This window comes from Chelonia mydas, chromosome 28, assembly GCF_015237465.2.
Source record: "Chelonia mydas isolate rCheMyd1 chromosome 28, rCheMyd1.pri.v2, whole genome shotgun sequence".
Classification (NCBI taxonomy): domain Eukaryota; kingdom Metazoa; phylum Chordata; order Testudines; family Cheloniidae; genus Chelonia; species Chelonia mydas.
This window is the reverse complement of record NC_051268.2, coordinates 497,584-514,402: the sequence shown is the minus strand read 5'-3', so window position 1 is coordinate 514,402 and position 16,819 is coordinate 497,584. Positions and strand designations below refer to the sequence as shown.

At 57.8% G+C, this 16,819-nt stretch overlaps 1 protein-coding gene and 1 long non-coding RNA gene across 2 annotated transcripts in view; both read left to right on the top strand.

Moving 5' to 3' along the window:
• LOC122463931 (mucin-3B-like) overlaps positions 1-15,419 on the top strand; it is a 59,479-nt gene extending 44,060 nt beyond the window's left edge. Inside the window, exons 7-9 of the mRNA XM_043537068.1 lie at positions 14,135-14,300; positions 14,971-15,145; positions 15,402-15,419. Coding sequence (XP_043393003.1) covers positions 14,135-14,300; positions 14,971-15,145; positions 15,402-15,419 — 359 coding nt within the window. The remainder of the gene's footprint in view (positions 1-14,134; positions 14,301-14,970; positions 15,146-15,401) is intronic.
• Positions 15,420-15,424: 5 nt separating this feature from the next.
• Positions 15,425-16,382, top strand: LOC122463973. Its single transcript, XR_006287776.1, has 3 exons — positions 15,425-15,496; positions 15,774-15,832; positions 16,198-16,382. It is a non-coding gene; the product is annotated as an uncharacterized LOC122463973 (long non-coding RNA).
• The last annotated feature ends 437 nt before the right edge of the window (positions 16,383-16,819 follow it).

Sequence of the window (16,819 nt, the reverse complement as noted above, 5' to 3'; positions counted from 1 at the left end):
AAGCGTGAGGGGGGATTTGATAGCTGCTTTCAACTGCCTGAAGGGGGGTCCAAAGAGGATGGAGCTCGGCTGGTCTCATTGGTAGCTGATGACAGAACAAGGAGTAATGGTCTCAAGTTGCAGTGCGGGAGGTTTAGGTTGGATATTAGGAAACACTACTTCAGGAGGAGGGTGGTGAAGCACTGGAATGCGTTACCTAGGGAGGTGGTGGAATCTCCTTCCTTAGAGGTGTTTAAGGTCAGGCTTGACAAAGTCCTAGCTGGGATGATTTAGTTGGGGTTGGTCCTGCTTTGAGCAGGGGGTTGGACTAGATAACTCCTGAGGTTGATCTATCTCTCTATCTAATCACCCCCACCCCTGCAGCCAGGTCCTTCCTTGTTCCTGGGGCTTGCCCACTGAATACCCGGTACACTACTCACTTTGCCCTTTGCTATGGCATTCTGGTTGTTTTTCCTGTCCTATCTCTGAAACATCCTTGAGGGAGCTCACAGACTGTGAGCTAAGGGACAAAGGTTCGTTCTGGGCCGCTGATATTTCCCGAGTCTTGTTCTCTCTGTTCAGTTCCTGTGTGGCTGTGAGCAGGTGAGGGCCGGCTTCGCTACGCACCAGAACTTGGCCCTGCCCATGCCGTCCCTCGGAACCGTGCCTAGGAACCTCTGAACCGACAGCTGGCCGCAGCTGCGTTTGCTTCTCCGGACCACAGCAAAGTGTTCTGCAGGGAAGGATGAGGAAATTTACTGTCCTTCTCCTCCTCTTCCACTTTGCCTGCTCAGGCATCACAGCAGGTGAGTGGGGCTCAGTCCCGGTGGGGGGGGGGTTCAGTGAGCGGCTGGCCTCTGCTGGGCCGCCTGAAGTTCGTTTGGCTTCTAATTTGAGGATGGGGAGGGGGGGTCCCACTGAATCCTCCAGAGGCTCCCTCTTGGGGTGGGGATGCTGCTGGGGGGTCTTCCCAATGCTTCATGGCCCCCTCGGTGTCTCCCCATGCAAGTGCCTTTCCTGGATCTGGGTGTGCCCCGCTGTTCCCCAGCGGCCAGTCCCAGATCTCAGCCCATGACAAGCTCTCCCCATCCTCTGCTGGCACAAAGGCAGTTCCCACTGCGGGTCTGCACAAAGTGCCCTGGTCTCCCCACCCCACCGCCCATCATGATCCAGTTGCTAGTTCCCCCCTCCCACCCCATCCACCAGTGGTTTCCTAGATTCGTACCTTCTGAGCCAGATAGGACCAATGCTATCATGTGGTCTGACCCCCTGAAGTGCCCAGGCTGGGGACCTGCCCCCACCCCGACAAGTCATTCCTGGAGCAGAACCAGGAGAGAAACAGCCAACCCTGATTTAACAAGTGTCACTGGTGGAGAACACACCATGACCCTGGGAAATTGTTCCAAGGGTTAATGACTCTCACCATTAAAAATTGACACCTCTTTCCAGTCTGGATTTGTCTGGCTTCAACTCCCAGGCCTCGGTTGGGGTTAGACCTGCCTCTGCTAGATTGGAGAGCCCGTTGTAAAATATTTGTTCCCCACATAGGTACTGACAGGCTGTGATCAAGTTACCCCTTCACCTTCTCTTTGTTAAGCTAAAAAGATCGAGCTCCCTGAGTCTAGCGTGGACTGCACCCTCAGGAACTTTGCAGAGAACAGTAAACTGGGAGGAGAGGTAGATACACTGGAGGGTAGGGATAGGAATCAGAGGGACCTAGACAAATTAGAGGATTGGGCCAAAAGGAATCTGATGAGGTTCAACAAGGACAAGTGCAGAGTCCTGCCCTTAGGACAGGAGAATCCCATGCACGGTTACAGACTAGGGACCGAATGGCTCGGTTGCAGTTGTGCAGAAAAGGACCTAGGGGTTACAGTGGACAAGAAGCTGGGTATGAGTCAACAGTGTGCCCTTGTTGCCAAGAAGGCCAATGGACTTTTGGGATGTATAAGTAGGGGCATTGCCAGCAGATTGAGGGACGTGATCGTTCCCCTCTATTCGACATTGGTGAGGCCTCATCTGGAGTACTGTGTCCAGTTTTGGGCCCCACACTACAAGAAGGATGTGGAAAAATTGGAAAGAGTCTAGTGGAGGGCAACAAAAATGATTAGGCAGCTGGTACACCTGACTTATGAGGAGATGCTGAGGGAACTGGGGATTGTTTAGTCTGCAGAAGAGAAGAATGAGGGGGGATTTGATAGCTGCTTTCAACTACCTGAAGCGGGGTTCCAAAGAGGATGGATCTAGACTGTTCTCAGTGGTAGCAGATGACAGGACAAGGAGTAATGGTCTCAAGTTGCCGTGGGGGAGGTCTAGGTTGGATATTAGGAAAAACTTTTTCATTAGGAGGGTGGTGAAGCACTGGAATGCGTTACCTAGGGAGGTGGTGGAATCTCTTTCCTTAGAAGTTTTTAAGGCCCGGGTTGACAAAGCCCTGGCTGGGATGATTTAGTTGGGGTTGGTCCTGCTTTGAGCAGGGGGTTGGACTCTCACTAGGTGACCTCCTGAGGTCCCTTCCAACCCTGATATTCTATTCTATGATTCTATGAGTCTCTCACTTGAAGGCAGGGTTTCTAATCCTTTTTGTGGCTCTTCTCTGGCCTCTCTCCAATTTAATCACAGACCTGCTGGAACTGTGGGCACCAGAATGGGACACGGGATCCCAGTGGTGGTTGCACCCTGGCCAAATACAGATACAAAATCATCTCTCTGCTCCTAGAGGTGATTCCCCTGTTTACAGAGCCCAGGATTGCATTAGCCTTTTTGGCCACAGTGTCGTGCTGGGAGCTCACGTTTGGCTGATTACCTGCTATGACCCCCAAATCTTTTTCGGAGTCACTGCTCCCCACGACAGGGAGTCCCCCATCCTCTGTATCTTGCCTACTTTCTTTGTTCCTAGATGTGCACATTTACATTTAGCCCCCTTAAAACACATTTCGTTGGCTTGCGCCAACTTTACCAGGAGATCTAGATTGCCCTGTATGAGTACCCTGTCCTCTTCATTATTGACCACTCCCCCAAGTTTTGCGTCATCTGCAAATTTTATCAGTGGTGATTTATGTTTCCTTCCAGGTCATAGATAATAATGTTAAATAGAGGAGGGCCAAGAACCAGTCCCTGAGGGTCTGCACTAGAAAAACACCGGTTTGCTGATCATTCCTCATTTACAGTTGCATTTTGAGATTTATCAGTTAGCCAGTTTTGGATCCATTCAATGTGTGCCCTGTTCATTTTATATGGTTCTAGGTTTTACATCAAAATGTCATGCAGGACCAAGTCAAACCCACGTCTAAGTCCATTGGGTCACCACTATGGCCTTGAGCAACCCAATTTGTAATCTCATAAAAAAAAAGAAACCAGGCTAGTCTGACAGGGTCTATTTTCCATAAACCCGCTAGACTCACTGCATCATAGAAACACAGGGCTGGAAGAGAGCCCAAGAGGTCATCCAGTCCAGCCGCCTGCACTGAGGCAGGACCAAGTAAACCTAGACTGTCCCTGATGGGTGTTTGTCCAACCTGTTCTTAAAACCCACCAGCGACGGGACCCCCAGGCCTCCCGTGGTGCTTGTTCCAGAACTGAGCTCCCTGAGAGTGAGACAGCATCTCCTAAAACCCAACCGAACTTTGCTCTGCTCCCGATTAGCCCCGTTGCACCTAGTCCTGCCTTCAGTGGCCACAGAGAACAATCGATCCCTGTCCTCTTTAGAAAATACCTGGAGCCTGTTCTCAGGTCTCTCCCCTCCCTCACTCTTCTTTTCTAAAGGCTCCACAGGCCCACATGTTTGTTTGTTTTTTCACCTTTCCTCTTAAGCTGAGTTTTTCTTAAATTCTTAGATAGGCTAATTTGGCCTGTCACAGGGGCTTTGCCTCGGGGCCAGGACTGCCAGCCCCACCCTTCGCCAGGCTAATGATCAACCCGCTCATTAGGCAGCAAAAGCAGAGCGTGGCTTGGAGCCCGGCCAATGGGGGTGAATGTGGCAATGCACCCATGGAGGAGGAAATGTAACTGAGCTCCTTTTCTTGGCATCAGTCTTCCTGGGACAGAGAACAACCAGGGGATGCTGATGGAAAGGGCGTTGACGTCCCTGAACCTGTGAAAATCTCCAGTTGAAACTGGGTTTTGATGGCAAATAGGGTTTTTACCAAAACTTTTTTTGGTGTGTGACAAGTGTCTCTTTCATAATGCCAGAGTGGCCATATTGGGTCAGACCAAAAGTCCATTTTGCCCAGTATCCTGTCTTCCGACAGGTTCCTGTACCAGAGCTTCAGGGGGAATGAACAGAACAGGGCAGTTTTGGAGAGATCCAGCTGTCTTCCACTCCTGGCTTCTTGCAGTCAGAGGTTTATGATCACCTTGAGCATGAGATTGCTTCCCCGTCCATCTTGGCTAGTGTGGTCCTGTCCTCCTTGGACTTATCCAGTTCTCCTCTGAACCCAGTCAGACAAGAGGAGGAGTTGAAGCAGAGTGGATTGGCGTTGGAGCAGAGAGCAGTTTGGAGGAGTTGAAGCAGAGTGGATTCGTTTTGGAGCAGAGAGCAGTTTGGAGGAGTTGAAGTGGAGAGGATTGGTGCTGGAGCAGAGAGCCGTTTGGAGGAGTTGTGTAACAGAGTGTGGGGGAGTCCAGGCCCTGCACCCCTCTTCCTGGGATTCACTGAGACTCTCAGCTAGCCAGTAAAACAGAAGGTTTATTGGACAACAGGAACACAGTCCAAAACAGAGGTTGTGGGTACAACCAGGACCCCTCAGTCAAGTCCTTCTGGGGGAGCAGGGAGCTTAGACCCCAGCCCTGGGGTTCCCTGAGTTCCTCCACCCAGCACCAAACTGAAACTAAACCCCCCCAGCAGGCTCCCTTCTCAGCCTGTCTTCACATTCCTGGGCAGAGGTGTCACCTCCCCCTCCCGCTCCTGGCTCAGGTTACAGGCTCTCAGGTCTCCCATCCCCAGGGCACATTCCCAGGTCAACACTCCCCCCTCCCTGCTGCATCACATCGTCACAAGTTGAAGCAGAGTGGATTGGCGTTGGAGCAGAGAGCAGTTTGGAGGAGTTGAAGCAGAGTGGATTGGTGTTGGAGCAGAGGGCAGTTTGGAGGACTTGAGGCAGAGTGGGTTGTCATTGGAGCAGAGAGCAGTTTGGAGGAGTTGAAGCAGAGGGGATTGGTGTTGGAGCAGAGAGCAGTTTGGAGGGAAGCAGAGGAGAGTTTGGAGAAGTGCTGTGGTGGGCTAAGAAGACCAAGACTCTAGGTAAACGGAGACCTGGTTTGTGCAGAGGGAGGGCAGGAAGCCCCACAAGCTGAAGGGCAGGAGAGGGAAGCAGTCCAGGGGAAGGAACCGCTAGTTCTAGTGGTTACCACTATCCCTATGGCTCCTGGGCTGGGACCCAGAGTAGAGGGTGGGCCCAGGTCCCTCCCTCTCCACTCCCCTCCTCTAGGACACTAGTGGGGCAGTTAATACCCCAGTTCAGGGGAAGAAACAGTGCCCTGAACCCCCACCCAAGAAGAGAAAGTGCGAGACCCATCATAGTACTGCCGGCAATTTGCCACAGTTGATAAATGCAAAGTAATGCCCACTGGAAAATATAATCCCAACTATTTGTATAAAATGATGGGGTCTAAATTAGCTGTTACCACTCAAGAAAGAGATCTTTGGAGTCACTGTGGATAGTTCAGTGAAAATATCCACTCAATGTGCAGCGGCCATCAAAAAAGAGAACAGAATGCTGGAACCTTAAGGAAATGGAAAGATAATAAGACAGAAACTATCATATTGCTGCTATATACAGCCCTGGGGTGCCCACATCCTGAATACCGCGTGCAGATGTGGTCGCCCTGTCTCCAAAAAGATCTATTGGAATTGGAAAAGGTTCAGAAAAGGGCAACAAAAATGGTTAGGGGTGTGGAACGGCTGCTGTATGAGGAGGGATTAAAAGACTGGAACTTTTCAGCATGGAAAAGAGGTGACCAAGGGGGGATATGAGAGAGGTTTATAAAATCATAACGAGTGTGGAGAAAGTAAATAAGGAAGTGTTGTTTACTCACTCTCATAACACAAGAACTAGGGGTCACCATATGAAATGAAGAGGCAGCAGGCTTAAAACAAAAATAAGGAACCATTTCTTCACACAATGCACAATCAACCTGTGGAACTCCTCGCCAGAGGATGTTGTGAAGGCCAAGACTATAACAGGGTTCAAAATCGGTCTAGATAAATTCCTGGACGATAGGTCCATCAATGGCTAATAGCCAAGACCATCAGGGAGGAAACCTCAGTGCTGTGAGGGTTTTAATCCCTGAATGCCAGAGGCTGGGACTGGACAACAGGCGATGAATCACTTGAAATTACCCTGTTCTGTTCACTCATTTTGAAACTCTGGCACTGGCAGCAATCAGCTGAGAGTATATTGTGATGGAGGCAGCACTAGTCTCATGCAATGTGGCTGTTATTATGTTCTTAGATTCTACGACTACAACTGTAACCGGCAAAACCAGCACAAGTCACACAACCATGCTTTCCACAGAGACCTCCACTGCTTCTGCCGTCACCACCACGGCCTCCGGTGAGACCTCCACTGCTCCCGCCGTCACCACCACGGCCTCCGGTGAGACCTCCACTGCTCCCGCCGTCACCACCACGGCCTCCAGCGAGACCTCCACTGCTCCCGCCGTCACCACCACGGCCTCCAGCGAGACCTCCACTGCTCCCAGCGACACCACCATGGCCTCCGGCGAGACCTCCACTGCTCCCGCCGACACCACCATGGCCTCCGGAGACACCACCACTGCTCCCGCCGTCACCACCACGGCCTCCAGCGAGACCTCCACTGCTCCCGCCGTCACCACCACGGCCTCCAGCGAGACCTCCACTGCTCCCAGCGACACCACCACGGCCTCCAGCGAGACCTCCACTGCTCCTGCCGTCACCACCACAGACTCCAGCGAGACCTCCACTGCTCCCGCCGTCACCACCATGGCCTCCGGAGACACCACCACTGCTCCCGCCGTCACCACCACGGCCTCCAGCGAGACCTCCACTGCTCCCAGCGACACCACCACGGCCTCCAGCGAGACCTCCACTGCTCCCGCCGACACCACCACGGCCTCCGGTGAGACCTCCACTGCTCCCGCCGTCACCACCACGGCCTCCAGCGAGACCTCCACTGCTCCTGCCGTCACCACCACAGACTCCAGCGAGACCTCCACTGCTCCCGCCGTCACCACCATGGCCTCCGGAGACACCACCACTGCTCCCGCCGTCACCACCATGGCCTCCGGCGAGACCTCCACTGCTCCCAGCGACACCACCACGGCCTCCGGCGAGACCTCCACTGCTCCCGCCGTACACCACCACGGCCTCCGGCGAGACCTCCACTGCTCCCAGCGACACCACCACGGCCTCCGGCGAGACCTCCACTGCTCCCGGCGACACCACCACGGCCTCCGGCGAGACCTCCACTGCTCCCGCCGACACCACCACGGCCTCCGGCGAGGACCTCCACTTGCTCCCGCCGTCACCACCACGGCCTCCGGCGAGACCTCCACTGCTCCCGCCGTCACCACCATGGCCTCCGGAGACACCACCACTGCTCCCGCCGTCACCACCACGGCCTCCAGCGAGACCTCCACTGCTCCTGCCGTCACCACCACAGACTCCAGCGAGACCTCCACTGCTGCCGCCGTCACCACCATGGCCTCCGGAGACACCACCACTGCTCCCGCCGTCACCACCACGGCCTCCGGCGAGACCTCCACTGCTCCCGGCGACACCACCACGGCCTCCGGCGAGACCTCCACTGCTCCCGGCGACACCACCACGGCCTCCGCGAGACCTCCACTGCTCCCGCCGTCACCACCACGGCCTCCGCGAGACCTCCACTGCTCCGCCGTACACCACCACGGCCTCCGCGAGACCCTCCACTGCTCCCGCCGACACCACCACGGCCTCCGCGAGACCTCCACTGCTCCCGCCGTCACCACCACGGCCTCCGGCGAGACCTCCACTGCTCCCGCCGTCACCACCACGGCCTCCGGCGAGACCTCCACTGCTCCCGGCGACACCACCACGGCCTCCGGCGAGACCTCCACTGCTCCCGGCGACACCACCACGGCCTCCGGCGAGACCTCCACTGCTCCCGCCGACACACCACGGCCTCCGGCGAGACCTCCACTGCTCCCGCCGTCACCACCACGGCCTCCGGCGAGACCTCCACTGCTCCCGCCGTCACCACCACTGGCCTCCGGAGACACCACCATTGCTCCCGCCGTCACCGACCACGGCCTCCAGCGAGACCTCCACTGCTCCTGCCGTCACCACCACAGACTCCAGCGAGACCTCCACTGCTGCCGCCGTCACCACCATGGCCTCCGGAGACACCACCACTGCTCCCGCCGTCACCACCACGGCCTCCGGCGAGACCTCCACTGCTCCCAGCGACACCACCACGGCCTCCGGCGAGACCTCCACTGCTCCCGCCGACACCACCACGGCCTCCGGTGAGACCTCCACTGCTCCCGCCGTCACCACCACGGCCTCCAGCGAGACCTCCACTGCTCCCAGCGACACCACCACGGCCTCCAGCGAGACCTCCACTGCTCCTGCCGTCACCACCACAGACTCCAGCGAGACCTCCACTGCTCCCGCCGTCACCACCATGGCCTCCGGAGACACCACCACTGCTCCCGCCGTCACCACCACGGCCTCCGGCGAGACCTCCACTGCTCCCGGCGACACCACCATGGCCTCCGGCGAGACCTCCACTGCTCCCGGCGATACCACCACGGCCTCCGGCGAGACCTCCACTGCTCCCGCCGACACCACCACGGCCTCCGGCGAGACCTCCACTGCTCCCGCCGTCACCACCACGGCCTCCGGCGAGACCTCCACTGCTCCCGCCGTCACCACCATGGCCTCCGGAGACACCACCACTGCTCCCGCCGTCACCACCACGGCCTCCAGCGAGACCTCCACTGCTCCTGCCGTCACCACCACAGACTCCAGCGAGACCTCCACTGCTGCCGCCGTCACCACCATGGCCTCCGGAGACACCACCACTGCTCCGCCGTCACCACCACGGCCTCCAGCGAGACCTCCACTGCTCCCAGCGACACCACCACGGCCTCCGGCGAGACCTCCACTGCTCCCGCCGACACCACCACGGCCTCCGGTGAGACCTCCACTGCTCCCGCCGTCACCACCACGGCCTCCAGCGAGACCTCCACTGCTCCCAGCGACACCACCACGGCTCCGCGAGACCTCCACTGCTCCCGCCGTCACCACCACGGCCTCCGGCGAGACCTCCACTGCTCCCGGCGACACCACCACGGCCTCCGGCGAGACCTCCACTGCTCCCGCCGTCACCTCCACGGCCTCCGGCGAGACCTCCACTGCTCCCGCCGTCACCACCACGGCCTCCGGCGAGACCTCCACTGCTCCCGCCGTCACCACCACGGCCTCCGGCGAGACCTCCACTGCTCCCAGCGACACCACCACGGCCTCCAGCGAGACCTCCACTGCTCCCGCCGTCACCACCACGGCCTCCGGCGAGACCTCCACTGCTCCCGCCGACACCACCACGGCCTCCGGCGAGACCTCCACTGCCGCCGGCGACACCACCACGGCCTCTGGCGAGACCTCCACTGCTCCCGGTGACACCACCACAGCCTCCGGCGAGACCTCCACTGCTCCCGCCGTCACCACCACGGCCTCCGGAGACACCACCACTGCTCCCGCCGTCACCACCACGGCCTCCGGCGAGACCTCCACTGCTCCCAGCGACACCACCACGGCCTCCGGAGACACTTCCACTGCTCCCGCTGTCACCACCATGGCCTCCGGAGACACTTCCACTGCTCCCACCGACACCACCACGGCCTCCGGCGAGACCTCTACTGCTCCAGCTACCTCCACACAGACCACCACTCCCAAGCCATCCATCTCTGCACCTGCACCAGCAGGTGAGTTGCCCAGTATTCTGTGATCTCACTCTCAATATCCGGGTGTAGTGGTTGCCATGGTCACATGTTTTTCTGGTATCTTATGTGCCTGGAGGGTGACGTGCTGTGGAATCAGCATCTTCCCTGCTGCATCTTCCTCACCAAACCAGTGTATTTGTGTCTAACCATATGGCATGTCTCTCCTGTGTTACTTTTGTGCTGATGCCCACCAGAGCCCAGCCTGAGTCAGAGAGGGGATGGTGAGGTCAGTCGGTGGAAAAGCTGTCTCACAATGTGGGAGGTTAATATCAATGCTGGGTGGATAAATGAATAGATAGAGATGGTGTGTCTGGGGATGGATGGATGGTAGATGGCTAGATAGATATAGGCCTGTGTGTGTGGATGGATGGAGAGATAAATAGGTGTTTCTGGATGGGGATGAATAGTTAGAATGAGGGTATGTCTGCAGATGGGTGAATGGGTAGAGAAGTGTTGAGGGATGGATGGATGGGTGGATGGAGATGGATAGATGGGTGTGTCTTGGCATGGACGGGTGTCTTGCTATGGACGAATGGATGGAAGGTGTGTCTTGGGATGGACAGATGGATGGAAGGGTGAATGGATGGATGGATAGGTTGGTGTGTCTGGGGATGGATGGGTGGATGGATGGGTGGATGGGTGTGTCTGGGGATGGATAGATGGGTGTGATTTGGATGGAATGATGGATAGGTGGGTGTGTTTGGGGATGGATTGGTGGACGGATGGGTGGGTGAGTCTGGGGATGGGTGGGTGTGCCTGGGGATGGATGGGTGTTTCGGGGGATGGAACAATGGATGGATGGGTGCGTGTGGCTGGAGATGGATGAATGGTGGGGTGTTGTGTCTGCGGATGGATGGATGGATGGGTGTGTCTGGGGATGTGTGTGTGGATATTTTCTGGGGATGAATGGACAGATGGATGAAAAGTTGGTAGACTGATTTCTGAGATGTCCCTGGCACCACTGTCCATGACAGCTTATTAGCTTCTATGGCACCCACAGTAATTTTCGAAAGACTCCTTTCTAACATGGTAACCTGCTGACAATCATGCACTCATGGGAAACCAGGAAGAGATGCCAATCACCAAGTGCTTGCAGGCAGGGCATTTATTAACCCTCCCAAGAGGAACGAATGGATGCCCCAGAGCACCTCTCTGGCTGCAGCGATGCTCCCGGCGGGTGCCCGTAGAATCCAGCTGGACCATGCAACAGGGCCAGCAATGAGACAGCAGGGCTATTCCCCAGGCCAACAGAGTGAATGGGGGAATCTGCTTCCCTGGGCCCAAAGGAGAGACATGGGTGGGGGCTGCACCAGATGTTAGGGAAGAATCTCCCCCAGTCACCCCAGTATTGAACCCAGTAGCTTGCCCGGGGTAGTTCGGTCCAATGGCCGATCCCCCGTGTTGTTAAATATCTGTGCTGTATTTCCCATTGGAGCATGTCCGGCTCCAACGTCCAGCCTTTGGTTCCTCTGCCTTCCTCTGCTGAATTCAAGAGCCCTTTAGGAAGGAATTTAGACCCCATGATCCACTCATTGCAAGTCACTAGGACGTAGGCGCCGACGTCATGCAGGCGCTTCTGAACCTTTGGCTCAGCACCAGCGTCCCTGCCAGCAGATGGTGACAGTGCCCGGTGCCGTCTGCCTGAACGTCTGAGTCCCGGTGGGCGTGGATGGGTGCGGGTTTTTAGTGTGTGGGGGGCAACACTGTGCGTGTGTGTTGGGGGCTGGGTTCGGAGACCCACCTCACACTCAGGGATCTCTTCCAGTCGATTGCCTGAACGGGGGAACCTATGATGGCAAGAAATGTATCTGCAAGAGTGAATTCAATGGGCCGCAGTGTGAGTTTGCCGAGGATGTTATACCCACCAACGTGAGTAAGTGCAGTCTTTTCCTTTTGGGGTGACGTGCACCCCAGGGACTGAATGCCTGGCTCTGGGTGGGCTCTCCACAGGGAGATCTCAAAGAGCTTTTCCCAAGGCAGGTTGCTCACCTTGTGCCTAGGCTCCAGTCGGGGGAGCAAGGAACAGGAAGGGGACAATGCGGGGTGTAGTACTGTTCATCTTCTATTCACTGACCCCTACAGGGGAAAGGCCTAGGATCAGTGGGCGGCTGTGGGTGGGTCGGGTGGTCCGCAGGCTGCAACGTGGGGTTAGAAAGGAAGTGTTGGTGCTGGTGGGGGGCTGGGACGGGTTATGGCGTTAGATGCGTGATAACTGTCAGGGTTTCCATGGCTGTTTCAGGTACATTCCAGGCTGAGGTGGAAGTTCAAGTGAAGGTCACCAACAAGAACTTCACGGAGGAGCTGAACAATAAATCCTCTCCAGTTTATATGGAATTCGAGGAGCAATTCAAAATGCAGGTGAGGCCCAGGGGCTGGGAAATATTTCTTCTGCCCTCTTACTGCTGCGGTCGGTTCCTCTTGCCCGGTTTATGGAGGAATGTGGGGGGATTTTTTTGCCTTGCAGATGGATATGGTGTACAAGAGCATGACTGGGTACAAAGGCATTGTCATCCTGATGCTGAGGTGAGTGTCTGCCCAGAAACTAAGCTGCCCTCACTGCCCCACTCCCAGACTGCACCGCTGTTCGCTAGGTGCCGGATGCTGAGAAGGAGCAAGGCACCCAGGTTTGGCACCTCTGCAGCTCGGCTCTGAGGCAACAAGAGCATGAGTGGTGCAGGGGCTGGACCCTGCACCTCCTGCTCTGGCCCAGCGGCTGGTCTGCTGTGGGTAAACACGAACACGACCCCTCCGTAAATGCCCTCTCGGCCCTCGTCCTTCACAGAAACCTACCCCGTGACAGGTCGGGGAGTGTCAATTCCCGAGGCTGCCAGACCCCGAAACCCATGGGCTGGGCAGAGCTGCCGCATTCCTGGCTAGTTGCAGGAATGTGTGACCCACAGACCTTCCTTTGGCCCGTGCCTGTCAGGGTGTTAGCATGCAAGATGGGTTAACTCTGTCTGCTGCTCAGTCCCTTCTCCTGTGTGTTAGGCGGGACACCCCCAGGGGAGGGTGCTGCACCCCAGATAAAGCTGGGCTCCTCCAGCAGCATCTCTGTACAGAGGGCTCTGAATTGCACGGCCGAGCCAGGCGCCCCTGCCAGCCCTGAAGCAGACACTACCTGTCTGGGAGCAGAGGGTCAGCATCCCCCTGGCTAGCTGAGGCAGCTCCCTGTCGAGTGCGTGGGCTCTTGTGAGTCACACGAGCGGCTAACCTGTTGCTCTCCCCTTTGGTCTATGGGCAACTAACTCAGGGTTGAGAATTGAAGTGCTTGGAAGACAACCCAGGAGCCCAGGCTCCCAGCCCCCCTTGCTGTAACCTACCAGACCCCTCTCCCCTCCCAGAGCCAGGGATAGAACCCAGGAATCCTGGCTCCCAGCCCCCCACTCTAACCACCAGCTCCTGGCTTTGCCCCCCAGGCAAGGCAGTATTGTGGTTGACCACACCGTGATCATCGAGGCCCCCCTGAGCAACAACCTCGACACCACCTTGGCATCCATCACCAAGCAGGTGGTGAAGCAGCTGGAGGACATCAACACAACAACAGGTAACTGCACAGGTAGGCGGTGGGGGTTTGGCCCCTACCATGTGGGGTGAGAGAAGCGACCCTGAGCACCTCACTCTGGTGGTCACTGGCTCCAGTGCTGCTGGCGGGGGGACGTGGGAGCAGGGCGCGGTTCCCAGCCTCGCATAAGGCGCCCCAGGGCAGCGGGGAGGTGATGGGGCAGGAAGGGGCAGACCTGTGTCTGCCCCCCCGGGCCATATTCAGACAGTCAAGGGCCCCCTCACTGTGACCCCATTGCATGGCCTGGGTCACCTCCTCGCCCCTCTCAGCCTGGGTGAAGGTCTGGACAGGGCTCAGCACTATGGGGAGAACTGATCTCGGTCTCGGGGGGCCCGATCTCTGCTGGGCTCTCAGCCTGCTGTGGCGCTGTAGACCCTACTAACGACTAGCTGATGACTGCTAACGAGTGACGAATGCCTGGTTGCCTCTGTCTCTAGGCACGTTCTGCTTGACGACTCCACCCAACGCGGTCAAAAACACCATTACGAATTTTTCGGCGGCAGGTGAGTGACCCAAACTTCTAACGATGCGTGGCTGCCCCATTAGCCCCCAGCCTGCCCCTGCCCATGGCTCTGGGGTGGGCTGACCGCACTCAGCCTCCCGCTGACCCTTCTCTTCACCCGTCAGATATCTGCAAGCAGATCGTCCCCCAGGACTTGGCCCAGTACTACTACCCTCACATCACTGAGAAGGGCACCCTGTGCTGCCTCACCAGGTGCTCCCAGGACCTGCCAGATTTCCTGAACTGCAACTACGGGCAGTGCCAGCTGACGAGCTCTGGGCCCCAGTGCACGTGAGTCTGCCCAGCCTAGGGTGTGAAGGATGCCAAGTACGCCCGGGGGGAGCCCGGCCACCAACTTGGTTTGCCTGGCTTCCTCAGAGCTTGCTCTAGATGGGCTGCCCTGTCTTGGGGCCCTTCAGCACCTATACCCTGACTCTGACCCTAATCCTAACTCCTAAACCAGACCCTAGCCCCCCAAAACCCTCACCCTAAACCCCTCACTCTTAACCCTAAACTCAACCCTCACCCTCACCCAACCACTTAACTCTTAACCCTACCCCTAAATCCTTAACCTTAACCCTCACCCTAAACCCTAACCCTACCCCTTAATTCTTTACCTTAACTCAACCCCTAAATCCTTAATCATAACCCTTACCCCACCCCATAACTCTTAACCTTAACCCTACCCCTTAACCATCACCCTAAACACTAACTCTTAACCCATAACCATAACCCTAACCCTGAGCCTGGAGAGGGGCAGGGAGCAACAGGGAAGGGGCTGGCAATGGGGACAGGGGGACCCCAGGGAAGGGAGCTGGGGAAAGGGATGGAGGAGCCGAGGGGAAGGCAGCTGGGCTGAGGGGGGAGCCAAGGGAAGGGTCAGCTTGTGGGGACAGGGGACCACAGTGAAGGGCCGGTCTGGGGTGTGTGCTGTACTTACCCCCCACGTCTCTCCCCACAGCTGTGCCAACAAGGATGTGTTCTGGTACCCAGGTGATCGCTGCCAAACCCGTGTCAGTAAGGTGGGCGTGGGCATGGCTGTTCCCCTGGTCGTCCTGTTCATCGCTGGCATCATCCTAGTCACCTTCCTGGGCAGAGCCAGGCGTCGGAGGCCCTTAGCCTGGTTAAGGGGCCAGGTGCACACAAGGTGGGAGAGAGCAGGGGGGGCTGGGAGACAGGACTCCTGGGTTCTCTCCCCGGCTCTGGGAGGGGTGTGGGGGCTGGTGGGTCACAGCAGGGGGGCTGGGAGCCAGGAGGGGCCAGAGGAGGGCAGGGAAGGATCCTCAATCTTTCTGTTGGGGTGTCTCCAAGGGGTGCAGTCTCTGGCGGGCAGGTGCCAGTGTGTCTCTGCCCCGGGACACTCACGGGGTTGGCCGGTGCTTTCCCCCACAGACTGCAAAGCTCTGCTGAGCAGCCGGAGGATTATGAGGAGGAAGTGAGCATGTCTGGGGGTGTCATCATCAAGGACGAAGGAGCCTCATACAACGGTAAGAGCCAGTCACCCCAGCCCGGTGAGCCGGACCCTCTGGCCATGGGCAATGCCCCAGTGGGGCTGGTGAGGCCTGGGGCAACGCTGAGACCGGTGCAGCTCATGGCAGGTGTGTGAGGGGACAATGCTGAGACTGGTGCAGCTAGTGGCAGGTGTGGGGTGGGAGAGGGCGACACTGAGACCGGTGCAGCTTGAGTCAGGTGTGGGGGGTGTGATGCTGGGGCAGCCCCCTCGGCCTCCCCCTTTCTGACTCTGGTTCCCTTCTGGATCCACAGGGAGTGGCAGCAGAGGGACCTTCAGCCCTCAGCTCTCGGCTGTGGACCCTGCCATCGAGGTAGGTGCCCCGGGCCACTCCCCGCCCTGGCTTTGCACCAGGCCTGGGGGATGCTGCCATCAAACAGCCACTGGGTGGCACCACTTCTCCCCCACCCGGCATCCTGGGAGAGGAGCAAGTGGGGGTGGTGGGGGGAGGGGAGGTGCCTGGGAGGAGGTATGGGGTTGGGGGAGGGAAGGTGCCCAGTGTGGGTGTGGAGGGGGGCTATGGGGGCTGGGGGAGGGGAGGTGCCTGATGCAGAGGGAGGGGCTACAGGGGGCTGGGGAGGGGAGGGGCCTGATGTGGGGGAGGGGGCTGGGGGAGGGGAGCCCCTTGGGGGCCAACATCTGCTTCTTGACCTCACGGCCCCTCTTTCCCCTGCCCAGATGCACATCCGGAGGCCGAAGCTCGTGAGCAGCCCCTGACCCAGTGGCGGTCCCCCCGAGGTGGTGTGGGGGGGGCCTGCTCGGGGCACTGTGAATAGCCCAGGCCCAGTCCAGACACCAGGCCTCATGGAGCTAGAGCCCCCACCCCCAGGGAAGGGGGCAGAATCGTTTGGTAGAGTGGCTGCTGGAGACGGAGAGGGAAGGAGCCCGTATGTGTGTCATGCCTCATCCTCCCCTTTTCTCCCGCTGTCCCCAGTGTAAACCTGGCATAACCCACTGGCACTGGTGTCATTACCTCCACATGAAGGAAAAGTTCCTGCACCTTGGGGGGCACTTCAGACCCCTCCCCACCCCGCCTCCTCCATTTAGTGCAATAGGCTATTTGGGCGCACCAGCCAGGCCATGTCTACAAAGCACTTTAACCCAAACCTGCTCAAATGGGCACCCTTGCAATAAATTATTAAACTTTTTCGTGGTGGTGGTGGTTTTATTTTTACCAGTAGCTGCAGCGGTAGCAGAAGCTAAGGCCATCCTGGGATACATAAATGGGGGAACGTCGAATAGGGGCAGAGAGGTGATTTTGTGATGCTCTGTACCTTGGGGGAACCACCCAGCACCCTCG